We start from the raw sequence: 20036 nt of genomic DNA on the forward strand, positions 1-20036 counted from the left end.
ATGAGGCTAAAAAAGGATGTACTCAACTATTGGTGTATCTGCCCTTTAATAAACATGTTTGAAATAAACATATCAGGTGATACAAAACGTACAAAGGAGTCAAAATACCAGAAGTCTCAAACACAGGATTCAGTTTGAAAACATCATGAAACAGACATTTACTGAACACCACACTGAAATATCACCAAACACACACACACACACACACACACACACACACACACACACACACATATCACTTCTGTTTGCTTACTCCTCATCCACACACGGCATACCCAGGCAGTTTAAACACATCCTATAATGTGCAGTCCTCACTGCCAGTGGACACATCTTCAAGCAGAAAGCTGACACAGGAGCTCTGCGTCCACGTCTGCAGGGGTGAAGCAACAAAATCCAGCAGCGATCATGTCCACTCCGTTCTGAGCTCCGCCTCGGCCGTGTCACTGAGAAACAGTCCCACTGACGTGCAGGTCATCATCATCAGCAGTTCGCTCCAAATCCTTGTGTGTCCTCCAGACTGTCTGCCTCCACCTCGATAGACACCACGTGGTGACCAGGGATCATGGCCAGGCCAAGGACTCTGGGTTCACCCTGGGAGAATGTGTCTGAAGGGGAAAGAAACACATCATTTGCTTATTTCTTTACAGAGGTAAGAGAGACTTTTGATGAGAAAAAAATGTTGATTGTAGTCCAAAAAATGTTATTTTAGTGCAATCTTAGACGAAAATATTATTGGATTTAAATGACTTGGATTTATTTATTTTTAAAGGTATATTTTTGGGGCCTTTTCGCCTTTAATGGACCACACAGCTGAAGAGAGACATGACATGTGGGGAGCAGAGAGAGGGGGAGGACATGCAGTAAATGGTTGAGGCTGGAATCAAACCTGCAACCTCTGCAACGGGGGCTATAGCCTCTGTACATGGGGCGCACGCTTAGACCGCTAGGCCAACAGCGCACCAAATGACTTGGATTAATTATCAATTCATCTATTAGATCAGGGGTGATTTGACATGGCTTCATTTAGCTGGTCTGCAGAAAATCACTCGACCTATATGAGCATGTGTCTGTGTTTCCTGTGCCGTAATGAATTAACACACTGCTACTGATGCTTTTGATAAGTCACTGTTCACTAACCCTAAACTTAGGAGTCATCTGGAAACAAAGAAAGGCAGAAAACTCATTACATTTTCTTTGTTATTACTGATTTAAGTATTTTGTAAAAGCTCATCCTTTCTGGTCTTCTTCCCACCTTTCCTGCCTTATTTCCATGCATGTCTTCTTGTCTTCTTAAGTCTTGACTCACCTGTCGATTTGAGGAACTCCTGAGCTGATCCCAGGATGACATTGCAGTCTCGGTCTGTGCAGAGGAAGAGCCCCACCAGGGTCCGCCCGTCTGTCATGCGGATCCTCATGTTCTTGTTCAGGAGACCCTCCAGTTTCTGTCTGGCCTGGGACGAGGAGGACACTTCAGCCTGCTGCTGTGTGCGGACAGAAGGGTAACAGAGTCAATTACCACCAATATAAGCAGTGCAGGAACAAGACACTCCACTCATTTAACATAGTAACTTCTTATTTCACCATGTGGTTCCATACAAAGTCACTTGGGTTAACTTCTGCAAACATTATCACAGCAATAAGGATACATTTTGGGATACAACATTTGACACATCAGTCTCGTTAGCTACCGGTTAATGCTAAGCTACAACCTGTCGCCCTATAACGCAGGGATCTGTCTAAAAACGTGACTCGACACTTTGACTCAATGAATAATTTCAGTAGTCATGCCAAGTGTTAAAAAGAAAACAACATACATGACTCGAAGGACCGTTTTCCTCAATCATTGTTGCCATTATTTATCCTCCTTCTCCTACGTTTGCTTACGGAGCGATTTAGCTGACGGACCAGCCAAACCGGAAACACAAACTGTAGTGTTTTTTCTTAAAGGGGACGTAACCTTCTGACCACAGAGTTCTGACCACCGAGGTTTATTGATGTTATGAAGGTTAACAGTGGTGGACAAAGTACACAGCTTCATTACTTAAGTCACTGTATAGATACTTCATGTCAAATATTACTCTAATACAAGTGGAAGTTGCTCTGTCAGTTTATTACTTGAGTTAAAGTACTGGAGTACTTGCTTTTAAAAATACTTAAGTATTCAAAGTACTTCTTAAAAAATCTCAAAATGTTGTATTTTCACAAAGCACGAGTGCAGTCAAGAATACATAGAAGTACATTCTGTTACATTCTGTTTATCTAGAAACCATTACTTGAAATCTCAAAAAACTATACCATAGAATATAAACTAAGTCACTCTAATCACAGACAACTTAGTTTGAAATGTTCTTCTGGAATGAAACAAATGTTACGTAGCTCAACACACTTTCTCAGGTTGGACAGTGAATGTTTGTATGTTTGGGCAGAGTGGGAAACAGGGAGAACATTTCAAACGATACGTATCATTCTTCATTTCAAAAACCTCTAACACGGGCTGAAGATATGGCCATGGGTGCTCAGGTGGAGAATTATAGACATCATTACCACCTCTACATGAACTGCCTGATCTGAGTGATGCTCTGTGTTTGCTCCACGTTCAACCATGGAGACGCATGATATACAGGTACGACTAAACCACTGAGACAAACAGAACTACACAAACACATTTTACTGTCTGAGGGATCAGATTTCAGAAAAGAGAAGGAAATTCATGAGCTGACTTCAATGCTAAAGTAGTGAGTAACTAGAGCACTGATAGAAATGTTTGGAGTAAAAAAATACAATAATTGTCTTCTGAATGTAGTGGAGTAAAATAAATAAGTTCCCCCAAAAAATAATACTCAAGTAAAGTACAGATACTCAAAAAATGTATTTAAGAACAGTTCTCAAGTAAATTTACTCTGTTACTGTCCACCACTGAAGGTTAATAATGCAATTATAAAAACAAGTAAACAACAAAATCAGTAGCATAATAACAGACACTAATGACGGTAGAGAATCACGAAAATTAAGAATGAATTGCTAAAGCCGGCACATATTCACAAGCTTTATTTCAGCTGACAAGGCACTGCCCTCATTATAGTTTCTTATTTCATTAAAGTTAAGATTTAAAAAGTCTTAGTAACTCGCAGACAGACTTTAATATATTTTGTATGACCAATACAATTAATTCCTCTAAATAAGGGTGCTTTTTTTTTATCAATTCATTTTTATTCTTTTATATTTTGTCAAATCGATCATGTTATCTCATCTCCAAGAAAGAATAGACTGACCACACATGTAATAATCATTAAAATATAATCAAAAACACAACACATTTTCATTTGCTCCATGTTCATTTGTTCCTGATTGTTGTGTGTGTTAATATTAAGTAATTAAAGCTTGGATTTTGATGGTTTTACCTTTTTTAAGTGCATTTTTCAAATCTGATCTTTTTTTTACTGATGAAAAAAATTCATGGAAATATATCAAATGTATCTTCTTGTGCCTCTTTTTGCATTTTAAATTCAAATAACATAAAACCAAGGTGATCTGTGCTGTGAATGTGTTAATACGAGACAAAGGTGCGTCGTGAGTTAAATAGAATTGAATCTACCGTACCTGTGTTGCAGTAAAAGTTCAATTAGTGATTATTGTCTTTATTTGGCTGTCGAAAAAGAAAAACGCTTCGTCCCTGGGTGGGCTCGAACCACCAACCTTTCGGTTAACAGCCGAACGCGCTAACCGATTGCGCCACAGAGACGGTGATAGCTGCATTGGGGGCGTGGTCCAAGTTAAACCACACCTCCATGTGATTTCCTCCTAAAAGTTGCAATAAAGTGTCTATATTACATTATAGAGACTTTACAACGGACTTACAAGTTGCTCTATCATTCCCAGGTGAAGAATAGTGGTCACTGGACACACTGCATTGTCCTTTGTTGTCTTAAACTCAGTGTTTTGTTGTTGTTTGTCCCGGTGGTGGCGTCCATTAGTCCGCTATCTTTGGTTAAACAGAGAGAGTGGGCGGGACCGGTGGACTACATCGACAGTTTCTGCTTTATTATGAGTTGAAAGCATGGTTGAAAGTAGACAGTAAAACATGCTTCAAAATGCTAATTAATAACGCAATAGTACAATTTTATATTAACATGGAGACATACTGAACCATCAGCAAAGATGCCAATTGAATCCCTTAATAATGAGGTCCAGCATTGGTCACGTGGCTGAAACTGAAGGCTAATTTATTCATGAGTCTGTCTTAATGTTGAGTTTTATCAGATAAGAAAGCTTGTGCCAAATTTTACCTGCAATGTGTTTCAACCACTGTGACACTAAACAAAATTAATCCATGCTACAAATTAAAGTTACATTCAATGATGTTTTAATTTTTCATACAAAGATTTTGATTTATGGAAACTTCTGACTTACATGAAAAAAATAAAACTGCACATTGTTCATTTGGCAATATAATTTGGTTCATAAGAAGTGACTCTACCTGATGGGGAGCTCTGCAAGACTGAACGCTTCAGGCGCTCCTTTGTGCCCACCGCCATCAGACTGTTGAACAGTAACGGAGGCCACAGACTGCACCACGCTGACCACTGACACCCCCCCCCCATGAACAGATCCATACCATCCCTGCATTGTCTATCACACTCCATCATCTCATCCTGAACTGACTCTCTTGACTGCTCTGCTGCTGGCATTATAATGCATAATATACTGTATTATAATTATCTTTGCCATATTATATTATGTTATATTACATTATTATTGTAACTACAACTCATGGTCATATTACATACCCATATTTATTTTTATTTATTGCTTAATTTGTCATTACCAACCATAATAACACCATGTCAACCTGTCACTACTGAAACATTTTTAATACTGCCTGTAATTACTGCTATTTAATCTAAAATCCATTTGTAACATTGTATATATCTAAATTGTATTTTATCTTTATTTATCTATTTTTATTATTACTTATTTTATTTTATTGAAACTTCTTTCTTGATTGTACTTATGTTTGGGTTGCTGTAACAACTGAATTGAGAATGGATGCATTCTTCAATGTAATGCAGGAAAACACATAAAAGTGAGTCAACTTTACCTCTGTATTTTTCTCTTCTGACATAATGTATTTGCGTCCGTCACTCTGAGGCTCCACCCACCTTGTTATTTGGAGGACAGGGTAATTTCCCAGAAACTAGTTACAGAGTTTGTGGAGAATATGTAGAGAAAACACAAACAAGACTTCATCCTTTACTCAGTATTGACTTCATGTTGGAACTAACTACACTGGAAAAATTACTCTTCAACTCTTAAACAAATTTATGAACCAAAAATATTAAAATCTGAGTGACGACAGATTACTAATACATGATTGTCAGTAGTGTTGACGACATCTCTGCACCTTTAATCATTTATTCTCTTAGTGGATAGACATTTTAAGGTATAAGGAAGTGTTATGATTGCAGAGATGGAGGCTCCAAGTAAAGAAAGAAAGACTCCAAGTAAAGGATAATGTATAGTGAGCGGGTTGTTTTTGCATATCTTCCTGTCCAGGGATCACAGATGTAAATGAAGTCCTTTAGCTAACTCTGGCTCAGCAGCTGTGTTGTGCATGGTCCCTCTCAAATACACTAATAAACTAAACAAAACCTGAGAGGGTGAGCAGGACCCAAATGCTGAGGGAAAGGGGTTTCATCCTCAAGGGGTTTCTCTGCTGTAATAACCTGCTCACCATACAGTATCCTTCTGATTACATGACTTCATAGATCAATAAGTGTACATTAAATGTATTTCAAACACAGAACTGAACATGGTTTGAACCTATTACACAGCTAATGCAAGCTAAGCACAGCAGGAACAAGTCATACTTTCACTTTAGAAGCTTCATTGTGATGTACGAAGCTAACCTCTCCTCCAAACCCCCCCTGCTGCTGCTGCTGCTGCAACATTATTTCAGCATTATCTTCTTTCTGTGCTGCCCGGGACTCAGACAGCTCAGCTCTGAATGCAATACAGGCGCCGGTGTCTTCTCTGTGTGTGTCACACTGCATAAAATCTGGGTTAGCTGGAGTGCAGCACCCAGGGGAGGCGCTTTTCCCTCTCATCCTCTCATGTCTCCCTGCCAAACGGACACAAAGGGGGGTGGTGGTGGTGGTGTAGTCACAGCGGAGTAGTGCAGTGTGTCAGGGCCTGCGGCGTACAAGAGAGAGGCCTGGCTAGTTTAACCCTTGTGTTGTTGTTGTTTTTTTTCGCAGACAGATGCACAGTCATGAGAACAGACACTTCACACACTCAGATATCTGGTAGGTTCAGATGCTCTTTCCTGCGCTGACACACACACATCTCCACTCTGTGCCTTCTCTCTCTTGGCAGATGTGTCCCTCTTGGATCAGGCGCTAACAGATTCCTCTCCTCTTGTTTGTAGACAACCAGAGCAGCTCAGACACCTGTTGCAGCAGAGGGAAATGATAACTGAGGTGCTTACTTTCACCAGTTATGGAGATGAAGCAGCTGGTACAGTATCATACACAGAGTACTGAAAAGATGAAAAAAAGGACTCCCTACAGAATAGAATAGAAGATTATTTTGGTCTTCCTATAATGTCACACCAAAGTCACGTTTTCAACTAGCTTAAATATGAAATGACTTCAAAGTCATTTTGCACATCCTCAAAATTTACATGCCGTGGATTTAAGGTGCCAGTTTGTATATTGTCAGGCTTGATTTAGTGGCCTTTCATACCACCTGTGTTTCTGCCACTGTTGGTTTTTTGCTACGACATTAATTAAGGGCCTGTGTCGACTAACTGTGTTTCTTTGTGCTGGCATGCCTAAACTCTATACAACCCAGTTCAGTGTTTCACAGCACTCTGGTCCTAAATGCAAAAATGCCCTTAGGGTCAGCGGTCTTTTGTTGCTGTGCTCACCCCACAAGTTAAAATCATAGACTGTTTCTGAAGCGCTGTTTTGAGGACAATCGGCGGCGGCAGCCATGTTGCTGCTGTCAAGCGATTGTGACGTAAAGAGGCGGGCTTTGAGCCTCCTATCTAACAGCTACAGTGTTCCCGCCTGTCAATCAAGTCAGCTGTGCCTCTCATTGGAAGACTCGTAATCTAAATATCTTTGAAATTGCAGCGTTAGAAAAAAATTCACCCTCCCTACAGTGTGTGCCGATTGAGACATGAGCTATCCAGACTAAACTCGTCTTTTGTACCAGGCTGTAAACATGTTTATTTCTGCTGTAAAGATCCGCTTTTTTGAATTGGTGTGTATGTGGTTTCCGGTACTTCCGGAGCCAGCCTCAAGCGGATCCTCAATGAACTGCAGTTTTTAGCACTTCTGCATTGGACTCATATTTTTAGACCGGAGGTTGCCGCTTGCTTAAAAACAGTTCAACTTTTGTCACTGTCACTTTCCCACCGTCTACCAATCAAAATCAAAGAGGCGGGGCTTCTGATATCAGCTTTCTCCACAACTATGGTGGTCTGTAAGAGAGAAACTACAGAAACACAGTTGTTGTTTTTTTAGGTCTACAGTTTCCAGGTTTAGAGCTGCTGCTAATGCTAGGACTCTCTTTAAAACTTGTTTCTCGAATTTCTGCATTTAATTGAATAAATATGAAGCATACAACAGAGCATTATAAAACAAACTAATGGTCACTGCTAAGAGAAGTGGAAGTGCCTCAGGACATCTTATGGGCTACCAGCAGTAAGGGCTTATGAGAAGACCTCTGAAATCTGCTAGTCCAAAAAATAGAGTCAGTGGACATAGGCCCTAAAATCCATTCCTTTACATTCATTAATATTGAGTGCTCCTTCTATCATTGTTTTCAGGTTAAACCAGTTGCTACAGATGTTAAGACTATCTTCTAACATGGCCCTCCTTATCTCTGAAACAATCTTTTGATTTCTTGTTATCTTGAGATAACGTGGCTCATCAGATAAATTAAGCTCTAGTGAAGGAGTATTTGAAGTGTGGCCTTTCTTGGTATTCTACAGACACATTTTTGAATTAAATTAAACATGTGTAGAGTTAACTTTTTGAATAGATGGATACTGAGTTTGTTCCTCTTGTTATATCTTTCCAAGGACTCTGGCTGCACCTGTTAGCACAGCAGAGTTATGAGCGACATGCCAAGGGCTTTGAACAAGGATAAGGAGCTGTTGACCTCTGACCTTTACTGTGTTGTTGCCCTCAACAATGCACTTATTGCACAGCTGAGCTTTAACATAAAAGTTATTTTTTAAAAACTGTCAAATTTCAGTTAGTAATAATGGAGATCTAGTGTAAAGACATTTAACAACAGTCTGCTCTCTCATGGAGGACAAGACAGATTTTCTCACGTGAAAAAAACACCTGTTGACCCTTCCATTTAGTTCCACTCAGCTATCGAAGGGATCAAACATCGTCTCTCAGTTTTTTTGTTTGAAAGTTGTTTAAAACTTCAGGATCAGCTGGAAAGTGATCCGTCTGTTACTTTTTGTTTTCATCAAACTGTTTTAAAGTTCAAGAATGTGGTGAACTGAGGCACTTATTGTCAACTGTGACCAAGATGTTCATGTGATTGATGGAGTTAAAGGCCTTTTACATATTACAAGTCATATGAGACATTAAAAAACTGCATGTTCAGACACCTTTCCCATGATTTGAAGTTTATTTCAGTTGATTCCTCAAGATTACAACTTAAATTTCTCATGTTTGCAGGATAACAAACCTTGTTTCTCTTTTTACCTCAATATCTCAAGATAACAAAAGCTCATTTTTTCACAGGAAACTTTCAAGTGAAATGTGTTCAATGTGATAGACCGGACCACGGCATGGCACACTGTCATTGTCCACACTAATAAGATAAGGTAAGATAAGACTGTTTCGGTGTCTGCTTTGTGCTTTTGCAACTTGGAGTTATGATCATCTGACTAAGTTGAGATATTTTTAAAAAGTTAACTGTTGTCACATGAAAATCTATAGCTGCATGTCTGCTTGGGCTTCTGTACATTTTTGCATTGCCCTATTTTCAAATTTTTGGAAAAAAAGATCAATAATGTTGGTTGAAAATTGCTCCCTCTTGCATAAAGTTCATCCAAATACAGCTATTTTTTCCTATTTTATCCACCACAGTTGCTCTGACCCCTGTTTCAGCTTTAACCAAGGTTCAAATATGAGCAGCAAATCAAAATTCCTTTTGTCAAAACAGAGAGTGCTCCGAGCAGCCACTCAGGGCTGGATGTGGATCTCGGGACTCCCATGGCCTTACTGCCATCCAGCTGACACAGCCTGCAGCTTCAGATTTTACAGTAAGTGTGCACAAAATGCTTGTGTTTGTGTTTTAACCTCACTCACGGAGACGAGTTGTGCACTTTAAGCGGTTTAATGTGGTGGTTTGAAGAGAGGGGGGTGCAGTTTACATATTCTGAATTGTTTTCATCCCCACCACAAGTAGTTAATTTTTAAGCAATACAATCTGATGTAAGTCTGGGCATGGCTGCGGCAGATTTTCCCAACCCCCCTCTCTCAATCCCTCCCCAGCACTCATACACACACACATACACACGCACATGCACACACACACTCACACACACAACCCTGCTGCTCCAAAATACTTTTTTATACAACGGTGGGGGCTCCGGAGAATCTAAGGTGGCCATATTTGATAGATTTGTGTCGGGCTCTGCAATGCAGAAAGCGAGAGTTGTCGCGTGTGATCTTGCAAGTGACAGTGACACCAGGCAAGTCTGTCGGATTCGTGACTGATCCGGACTTGGAGAGAGAGAGAGAGAGAGAGAAAGAGAGAGAGAGAGAAAGAGAGGGAGCTAAAAAAGAGAGGGAGGGAGGGGGGCAGACAGAAAAAAAACAAACAACTAACAATGTAACTTACATGCAGCCACACACCCCTTTTTTCTTGTAACAATGTGTACGTTTTTAAGGAGGGAGGGGGCGCGCAGAGGGAGAAAGAGAGACGGAGAGAGATAGAGAAAGGAGGAGGGGGGTGCGTTCTGAAATAATATAGTCAGCCATTTTTTATGTAAGGGGATTTTTTCTTATTGGGGGGGTTGTTAAAAAATAAATATAAGAGGGCGGCCATCTTTGTTGCTCTGCCTAGTGTAAAATATTTCAAAACGCCCCCCACTTTTTTCTGTGCCGATTTGAATATTAAATAAATATCACACATTCGAGCAAGAATACGCTTTTTTGCATACAAGGACGGGAACCCAATGACAGGAATATAATGTCCTCTCCTCTCCGGTCCTGTGAGGAAGACGAGGGCATGGTGGTTAATTCCGAGGGAGGAGATTTTGATGAAGAAGACGACGACGGAGACCTAGACGAGAACGCAAGCGACATAAACTCGCCGGCGGCGCCTCGGGAAACTGCAACACCAGCCGCGCCAGGTACAGTAAAGAAAACTGGCGGACAGGTCGGGAGCGCGCACACGGGATAAAAACACTTACTAGCACTAAAAATGTGGAGAAATGGGTCGTTCGAAGTAGCCGCAGAGTGTACCCCATGTCTGCCTGTCCGCGTACAGTAGACAGCAGCGAGGAGTCGAGTGCGCGTAAATATCAGAAACACACTTATAGTCGAGATTTGAGACGAACAAGCAAATATTTCAGCTCCTAAAACCACTATATCCCCGTTATATGATCCCATATAGGATGCCATACGTGCCGCGTAAAAGACGACGCGCGCTTCCAAAACAAACACTTTGCAACAAACTGCAACAACAAAAATCACAACCGGACAAAAAATGTGTTCTTCTGTGTTGTTACGCCTCATTTTTCTCTCCCTCCACTTCCTCCTCACCTCCTGCACATCCCAACAAAGTTTACACCAACTTGCCACGGTTGCTTTTTTTGGCGTTCCCCACCATCAACCATCAAAAAGTTGTCCCTTAAATCTCCGTTGACAGCTCACGGACATGTCATGACATGCAAATGAGCTCGGTCTGCGAGGTAATAAGGTCGCCCTGAAGGGTACAAAGCTCACGGCGGGCACAAACATGGACTCCGCTTGGCCGGAGGCTACATGTATTTGATACCCATCATGGGAGGAGATGCTGCGTTTTTGCTGTGCAGACATGAAAGCTGGTGTGAAACCGCGCGGCGTGAGACAGAAAGTTGCCCCCCTGCTACCCCTCATTGTCTCCATGACAGGTCAAAATAGGACACTGCTGCTGCTGCTGCATGCTCACTTTCAGGCCAGGAAGGTGTGACTCTCCATTTCAATTAGCTAACTCATTCTTAAACATATTTAAAAATATTTTACACAACAAAGCAGTTTCATGCTGCAGCAGCTGCTTCGTCTGCAGTATTGATTTTGTCTAAATGTGACTGACTGGATGTCATTCTGGAAGTTTCTGTGACAGTGAAGCTGTAGCAGAAAGTAGGGGTTGGTAGAAGTTTAAAAAAAAAAGGCAGTGCGGCAGCCTTATGGTGGAAGTTCATTAGAAGAACTTGTAATAATGTGGTTTAGATGCATTGCAGATGTAGCAGAACAACTTAAAAGACACATTACTCGTGTAAATATGAGAAAATGCAAAAATAAAGGAGACTCAGGGGTGATTTTCTATGCGTACAGTACAGTTATCATCCATTGTCTGTAGGCTTAATTAGCTGTACTCTGGACCCGCCGCCATGCCGGTGCCAGACAGATAAATTACACTCCGGTTTAATTCACTGGAGGACCTTTTATTTAACCCCCTGACGACCTCCAGCCGCCGTGGTGGTCGAGGTCCCGGCGTGGGAATAGCACCGCAGCAGAGAAAGTCGTTCCAGTTCACCGCACCGTCCCGCTAAGCTGGCGGCCTCTGAATCACCGAGCCCTGCGTGCGTGCTGCCGCCGCCCCCGGCGCGTCTTCGGCGGATGCTCGCTGCACAGACACGCGGGGAGCGGGTTGTTTTACTGGACGGGGGTGGGAGCGAAGAGGAGGTGGTGGAGGAAGAGGAGGTGTTGGGGGGCTGTGTTGCTGCTGCTGCTGCTGCTTCTGCTGCGTGCTGCTGGTGGGTTAGTGCTCAACAACAAAGGCAGGCAGACAATAAAATCAGAGAAATTGCAGTCTTTCTAGATATGGGATTTTGGCTCTTTGAAGGGAACCGGATATTGAAGAGTCGTTCCTTTCAAAGAGCCGTTCAAAAGATTGGCTCTTTGGCTCATTGTTATAGTTATTTTTTAGAAGTCAACCAGGGGAAACTCGTTTTTATCAAGGAAACAGTTACTGGTAGCAGTTATAAGGTAATATTTGGATCAGAATAATTCAAACTTACACATCCCACCAATATATATATACATATACATATACATATATACTAGCGGGAATTACTATGAAATATTGATTATAATTTAATTTGGCATTGTAAACATTCCATAAGATGGTGCCATATGGTCATGCTTTAACAGTGAGATCACTATTTTGAATTTTCCCTCACCTAAAAAAACTTTGTGGCACTATAAAAACTACGCAGGCTACAGATAACTTCCATGCAAAACAACTTTACTGTAACATTTTCCATACAATAATATTTTAAAAATACAGAAAAAGATATAAAAATAATAAATAAGAATAAATATATATGAATATAAAAAATATAAATACAACTAGAATAAAAATTAGGACATTATAAAAATGTGAATGCAAAATTGTACTACCCCACCTGGTGTCTCTACACCTGAACTACTTTACAAACAGGAGCTCAGCTCCTTGACTCAAATCCACATCAAAACACTGTAAACACTGTAAACAATAACAAAGTGTAGACAATAAGTGTGAACAAAAGACTCATGGGGCACGCAGGTGACACGTGAAGGCAGCGTGGGCAATCTGCTGATAAAAACAGCTCCCAAATGAACGGCTCGCAACTGCGAATCGGTTCTCATCGTTCACTTAAAAGAGCCGTTCAAAAGGCCGACTCGTTCGCAAACATCACACCTTTAAGTCTTTCAAACAGGATGGTTGCGTGGAGGAAACCGCAGTCCATATTTCTGCTCTGCTTTGATGCTCTGCTGCAGTTTGCACTTTGAAGCAGAGAGCTGCTGCTGAATCTCTTTAATACTCCAAAGCCAGGTCAGGTTACAGGTTAAATTGCTTTTCTTGTGGTTGTGATATTGCACAGGCACCATGGGGGAATAACTGGCCTGATATTTTCACATCATCTTCTCCCTGCAAGCAGAGAGAGTCAGTTATTTTGGACACACTGTGTGTAAGACTTTACTATGATATGATACAGGAGTAAAGGTTTAAACTATTTCTATTTCTTCTTGTGTTTTTCTTAAATCAAAAGTTTTTCAAAGTGTAACCATAGATTTTTTTTATTCAGCCTCTTCTTCAAAGGATGTATGGATATTTCCTGGTCACACTTTTCCCCCACTATAAACCAATTATCTCTGTTCTATGGAAAACCGGCTGTCAAATCTACTTACAGCCCTCTGACAAACTGTATCTAATTTAGCGTGTGTCACAATTCAGAAGAGGTCAGAGGTCGCAGAAGCCACAGTGGCTATCACGCAGCTTTTGTTGTGTGTAATTATGTTCACTGGGGATTATCGCAGGGTGTTGGGGAAGCATTTGAGAAGATTATCGCCAATCTGATCTTTCTTCTTTGCTTTCTTCAACCTCCGTCTCCTCTCTGCGTTTCTCTCTCCCAGAGGAAGAGCCGGAGTTATCAGACAGAGAGGTCCCGGTTCGGAAGAAAGGGCGACCGAAGAAGAAGAAGGACACAAAGAAGAAAGACAAAGAAGGGAAACCAGTCAAAGCAAAGAAACGAAAGAAGATTGTAAGTTTGTTAAACTGTCATGCTTTGTGTTTGAAGATATCAATACTCTGTTATTTTCAAGTGTCTCTCACTTCTCTTATCTCCAGGACAGTGATGTAGAGAGGGACTCAGACAGAGAGAGAGACTTCGGCGAGAACTCAGACAGTGTAGCCAGCGACTATGGCTCTGGAGAGAAAAAGAAGAAGAAGAAGCATAAAGAGAGGAAGGAGAAGAAAACCAAGAAGAAGAAAAAAGATGACGGAGACCGAGACAGCAGTCAGGAGGAAACAACAAAGGTAAATACAACTTAATCATCTTTGATAAGCTTCGTTCTGTTTGATCTGTTATCTTCCTGCACTGATCGCTGGTTTCATGGCAGCAACCGATCGAACAGAAGACCTCGGCCCAGCTGGCCAAGGAGTGGGGTCTGGAGGATGTTGATCATACCTTCACAGAGGAGGACTACAGGGAACTCACCAACTACAAAGCCTTCAGCCAGTTCATGAGGTGAGGAGCTGCAAAATTGACTTTTATACCGCTTTCTTTGAGTTTGCTTGGAGGGTTATTTGCACTATGATGAAGTTATAGCCACATTGTGTGAGATCTAACCTGCTGCAGTCCTAAAATTATAAATCAAAGTGATTTTATCTGTTCTTTAAAAATGCAAATTGGTATTTTTCTATCAGTTATATTAGCTGGCCAATAGTAGTAGCCGATATTGGTATTTATCCCAATTATATCATGGATGCTCATGTTTTTCAATACAAGCCAAGATTAACCCCCCAACCCCCCACCCCTGTTTTTTTGCAAACCAAAGAGCAAAAAAAATTATGGGATGCCTTAGGAAAGGCTTTGAAATTTTATATAAATGTTAAAAAAAAATTCAATAATTTTTTTCAGTATAAAATGAATGCAGTATCTGCCGAGTAAGGAATCACTGGACAGCTTCAGATTAATGTTATTTCAATACTGAAGTCAAAAATTTGATATTTTCAGTGATTTTAACATTTTTATTAGAATGCTGATTATTTCGATAACATACTGTATATTACAACTATCGGTTTGTTATTGAAAATTATGTAGCTGTGGGAAAACATCAGCATCTGTTTTATCTAGCAAGATTAAATTAATTCTAGTGCTTCAAAATGGGATTATCACACAGGCAGATTGTTAAACACCTATCAAACTGAACTCACGTCACAGTCAACAGAATTCAATTTAACTGACTGCAAATGCATGTACTGTATTTTACATGAAACATTGCAACTTGCACAACAAAGTAAAACAGCACCTTCAGATTCTGGGGGACTGGACGATAAACTTGCACACAATGAAATGAAAAAAGCCTTGTGGTTGAGTTGCGCCCCATGTACAGAGGCTATTTTCCTCATAGCGGGCAGCCCAGGCTCGATCCCAGCCTTTTACCACATGTCTTTCCCCACTCTCTGTCTCCCATAAACAAACACATTTAAAGTAAAGCTTTATCAGCCACAGTACAACAACCAGTTAGCTTGCTGTATCACTTTTATAATCATATATCATTCAGGCTCTTCCTCTGAGTGACCAGTAGTCACCCAGACCAGCCTCCTCCAACAATGGCAGCTCAATTCAACAATAACAGTCCTTTGTGAAACCCCAGGTACAGGTGTCATAGATTCAGAACAAGAGCACTACTTGTTCCTGTCCTCCTCCAGCAGCTGCATCTTTATCATCGCGGCTGGTTTGCTGTACTCCAACAACAGTGCTGTCAGTGGCAACCTGAGCCTCGGCCTGTGTCTGACTCATACCTGCTCTGACTCTGATAACATTAAGTAATCCATAATGTCTGCTGCATGTTGATGTCGGGAAGTAATTGTCTGTTTCCGCTCCACTGGCAGACAGAGCTGCAGTGGATAAATAAAGTCTGCTCAGCCGTGCTGAGGATTATACAAACTGTTCCTTTGGCTAGTTTATATAAATCTAATTAACAATCAGTGTGAATAAAACAAGAGTGTTTAACAACCCTCATAGATATCCAGATTTCTTTGTGTCCTCCCTTCAAAGCATTTTAACAACCTCAGCTTTTTGTCACTCAGGCCGATGATAGCCAAGAAGAACCCTAAGATCCCCATGTCCAAGATGATGACCATCCTGGGAGCCAAGTGGAGGGAGTTCAGCTCCAACAACCCCTTCAAAGGCAACGCTGCTGCCGTCGCCGCTGCAGCTGCAGCAGCTGCTATCGCTGTCGCTGAGCAGGTCTCCGCAGCGACTGCTTCGCCTGAGCCACCACCACAGCCGCCGCCAATAAGAAAGGCGAAGACGAAAGAGGGGAAAGGTCAGCAGATATCTTTAGACTTGTAATCTTGCTCTCCTTGGATCCATTATAAAGTAGTTTCCAATGAAAACTGACCCTAGGCCAGGACGTTGAAGTTATAAACAAACCCAACAAACAGCAATAATTTCTAACACATGCTAATTACTTTTCATCTGCTTTTGTTTGCTGTGATTTACATGCTCTTGAAAGGTCTTTAATTAGAGGAATATTTAAGTTTTTTTGAAGTGGGGTCGTATGAGTTACATTGCACTAGTGTTCCTGCTAACCACAATGAGTGCCGGTGAGCTCTTCCCATTTAATGAGAAAATTCCCAGATGACCGGCAGGTAAGCTAGGCTACAATTCTCTGTGGACGGGGACACCTCTTTCGCGTGTGCATGCAATTGCACCGTGATGAATGCCTGGACCATATTTTCTCAACTTTAGCAAAAATACGCCAAAGAGGTGTCCCTGTCTGCAGAAAATTGTAGCCTAGCTTGCCTGCCGGTCATCTGGGAATTTTCTCATTAAAGGGGAAGAGCTCACCGGCACTCATTGTGGCTAGCAGGAGTACTAGTGCAATATAACTCATATCACCCTACTTCAAAAAAACTGAAATATCCCTTTAAGTGTCCCCCTCTGATACTGGTGCAATGAGAACAAATATACATACTATAATAATTTTTAACAGCTGTAAACTACGTACTCCAAACTACGTATTGTTGTGTTATAATTTCAACAGTTTGTATACGACCTGGCTCAGCACTCTTTAGGATTTCTAATCTAGAAACAAGCTAAGCTAACGGTAGCTACCTTTTCACAAAAAAAAAAGAAACTGCTTTATTTAATTTTTAATTTTGTATAAATGTAGTTATACAAAAAAGTAATTTTAAGGCTATATAACACAAAGAACATACAGATTTAAACACTGACATTTAGCTTTCTTTGGCTAACATTACGTTTTTAGCTAGCAACGCACTAATGTAGGTTAGCTTGCAACATTTGACAATTTCCCTCTCAGGCAAGTGTTTTGAAGGAGATAACGGCAAAATTAACATTCAGGTAGGCTAGTTAATCAAAGTTTTTATCAGTGTATGTACAGATGTACTAAACAAGACCCATTACTTCATTTTAGGCATTGCTAACCGTAGTATTGGTGACAACCCAGGTGTAGACTCTTTATTTATTGATACTGTCATTAAAACTTAAACAGCTATGCTAGAGCTGTAATAATTAAAAACATACAGATTTAAAATGAGGACATTGAAGGTTAACAAGAAGCCACTTTTAGCTAATATTGAGGCTTTTGCTAGCTGTTTTAGTTTGGAAGCAACATTTGATAATTCTTCTTCCACCCTCTAAAACACAAGTCGCTAGTAGCATGTAACATTTAGCTACGTAGGCTGTAGTTATGAAGAAAAAAAAAAAAGTTTACTATTTTTTTTTGCCTGATAAAATTTTGTATTTTTATTGGTGTTTTAGCTAGTGTGTTCGCTAACACCCATTACTTCATTCAGGCCCTTTCAGAGGCATTTCCAAGAAGTATTAGCATCAACTCAGCTATTGACTATGAATAACTTTTTTCAGTTTGGATTTTTTAATGATAATTAATACTTTATTACTTGTGTGGGATAATAAAACACAGTGTGCCGACGTTTAGCTAATTTGGGCTAGCGTTAAGTTTTCTGTTAGCACCACACTGAGGTAGTTTGCTAGCAGCATCTGATAAAGTTCCTGAAGGCTGTCGCTGTAGGGAAAAGGAAACAAGTGTATTGTTTTCTTGGGTAAATACATTGTGGTGCATTATCAGTGTATATACTGGTGCACTCACCAATCTCTATTACTTAATTTTAGGCCATATTAGAGGCATTTCTGATAGCTGTATCCATATCAGACAGCTAAAGTGACAGACATCTTATGTGTTCCTCTTTATTTCAGCTTTGTCATCCTTTAATGTTAAATACTGCACATTTATATATCACCTGTCCAGGTCCTGGTTATAAGAAGCGCAGTAAAAGTCCCCGAGTCCCTGACAAGAAAAAGGCTTTGGCTAAGGCTAAAAAGATGGCCCCCATTCGTATCAAACTGTCACCTATAGGAGCCAAGAGGAAGAAGAGTTGCTCCGTGAGTACACATTTTCTGCCATCTCCCAATTTTTGTCTCAATTTCTCTTGCCTGCCCAACCCCTTTTCTCTTTGTTTATGTTGTTCATCTCGTCACCTTTGTTTCGCTCGCTGTCAGAGCGAGGATCTGGAGGAAGACGAATCAGAGCAGGAGGACTCCAGCGTTCACAGCTCCTCGGTTCGCTCTGACAGCTCGGGACGGGTCAAGAAGAATAAAAGAGGACGGCCGGCCAAGAAGAAGAAGAAAAGTAAGCACATTTTAGATTGTATGCATGTATATTAAGACCTGTGTCAGCTTTACTTTCACTTTCGAAATAACACAGAAAGTACTTGTTAGTTGTAGGGTTACATATCAGCACTGAGAGCTTTCCATCTAGGCTAATTGATATTATTTATCTGTGTCTGACCTGATTTCTGTGAATGAATAACATAAAAAATACTTTTTTTCTACCTGTTTTAGATGCTTCTGTCTCGCTACCTCAAGCCCCAGGTGAGGAGGAAGGCGACGGCTACGAGACGGATCATCAGGACTACTGCGAGGTGTGTCAGCAGGGCGGAGAGATCATCCTCTGCGACACGTGTCCCCGTGCTTACCACCTCGTCTGCCTCGAGCCCGAGCTGGACAAAGCGCCCGAGGGCAAGTGGAGCTGCCCGCACTGCGTGAGTACCACCGATCAAAAAATCACACCCGGTTTCTGCTTTCTAGGTATGACCTGATTCGCGTGCCTATCTCCACGTCTGCTCAAGTGAAGCCAGAGTTAAAAATGGTTTAAAAGTGTCTTGTGTTTATTTGCTTGGAGCAGCAGATGAAAAGCGGCTTTTGTAGTTGCATCACAAATCTCAGTGGAGAGGGAGTCTCAGTCAGACAAACACAGCACAAAGACAGATACCTGAAGGGCTGCTGTGGGTGTAGATCTGTTCAGTAATAAAAGCCTGAGCTCATTTTATGTTTCCATGATACGGTGCGTTGCCTTTCTGCTGAAACAAGTGAGATTAGTCAGCTGTATCAGCACTTCCTGGAATAATGGTTTATTTGGTTTATCCTAATGGCATCCAGAATTGTTACAGGGTGTGTGTTGCTCCATGAGTTGCTCTGGGTCTCGGGTTCTTGTTTTCCCAAAGTTGAATGGAAGAGAATTTAATAATGTGGACATTAAAGCAGAAAACAGTTCAATCATCACAACTAATTGGATACTTCTGAATGATTATGTAGCTATTGTGAACAATATTTTCAAATTGTCCTCAAAAAAGGTCAAAATATATTCTTGTTATTAATGAAAATTTGCTGCGACAAGCAAAATATATTCAAATCGTGTTCCTGTGATACAGGGTTTTCACAATTTGTTATACTTTTTTGCACTGTGTGCTCTAAAATGATACCATCTCCAACTAAAGTCGATAGTGTTCAAAGAACCAAAGCTTTGAAAAAAGAACTACAGGTCTGAAGCATAGACTGTGTAAATAATGGACGTAGTATCTGTGACGTCACCCATCTTTTTCTGAAGCACTGTTTTGAGGCCAATTGTCGGCAGGAGCCATATTTGAAATGTTGATTCAACCCCACGTTTTGATTCTGGCCCACAATAAACTTAGACTCGGCCAACATACCACAAAGTAAGTAAGTAAGTAAGTGGCCCAGATATAGTTTACCAGAGACGGTCCACACATGGGCCAGCTTAATCACAAGCTCAACCTTAATCGGCCCAGATGCGGCATGGACAGATCTGGGCCACATAAACCAAGCCACAATTTGGCCAGATGTGGTATGCCATCAAATATACAATGCCATCATTGCCAGACCTGGCCCACATCCGGTTGACATACCACTTGCCATGCCAGCAGTCAGCCAGCTGTGCCGGCTTGACGCCAGATCTGGC

General features: G+C 41.0%; 2 protein-coding genes and 1 non-coding gene across 4 annotated transcripts in view; 1 reads left to right on the forward strand and 2 right to left on the reverse strand.

Annotated features, from left to right (window-relative positions):
• Nucleotides 1–27: 27 nt before the first annotated feature.
• On the reverse strand, nucleotides 28–1948 carry naa38 (N-alpha-acetyltransferase 38, NatC auxiliary subunit). Of its 2 annotated transcripts, none has more exons than XM_034676600.1 (3): nucleotides 1815–1948; nucleotides 1307–1481; nucleotides 28–605 (listed from the first exon to the last, which is right to left on the reverse strand). In XM_034676600.1, exons 1-3 carry the CDS (start codon nucleotides 1851–1853, stop codon nucleotides 481–483), a joined length of 339 nt encoding a protein of 112 aa, XP_034532491.1. In that variant the 5' UTR covers nucleotides 1854–1948; the 3' UTR covers nucleotides 28–480. The 2 variants fall into 2 exon arrangements, with proteins under 2 accessions (XP_034532491.1, XP_034532492.1); XM_034676601.1 differs by having other exon boundaries at nucleotides 1307–1478; nucleotides 1815–1941.
• A 1720-nt stretch (nucleotides 1949–3668) lies between these two features.
• On the reverse strand, nucleotides 3669–3742 carry trnan-guu. Its single transcript has one exon. It is a non-coding gene; the product is annotated as a tRNA-Asn (tRNA).
• Nucleotides 3743–9910: 6168 nt separating this feature from the next.
• Nucleotides 9911–20036, forward strand: part of chd3 (chromodomain helicase DNA binding protein 3) — a 38034-nt gene continuing 27908 nt past the window's right edge. Inside the window, 8 exon segments of the mRNA XM_034676848.1 lie at nucleotides 9911–10387; nucleotides 13638–13765; nucleotides 13852–14040; nucleotides 14124–14251; nucleotides 15820–16058; nucleotides 18027–18160; nucleotides 18278–18407; nucleotides 18620–18819. Of these exon segments, the coding sequence (XP_034532739.1) occupies nucleotides 10225–10387; nucleotides 13638–13765; nucleotides 13852–14040; nucleotides 14124–14251; nucleotides 15820–16058; nucleotides 18027–18160; nucleotides 18278–18407; nucleotides 18620–18819 (1311 nt within the window). The 5' untranslated portion in view covers nucleotides 9911–10224.

The sequence above is a fragment of the Notolabrus celidotus genome, chromosome 23, assembly GCF_009762535.1.
Source record: "Notolabrus celidotus isolate fNotCel1 chromosome 23, fNotCel1.pri, whole genome shotgun sequence".
NCBI lineage: Eukaryota > Metazoa > Chordata > Actinopteri > Labriformes > Labridae > Notolabrus > Notolabrus celidotus.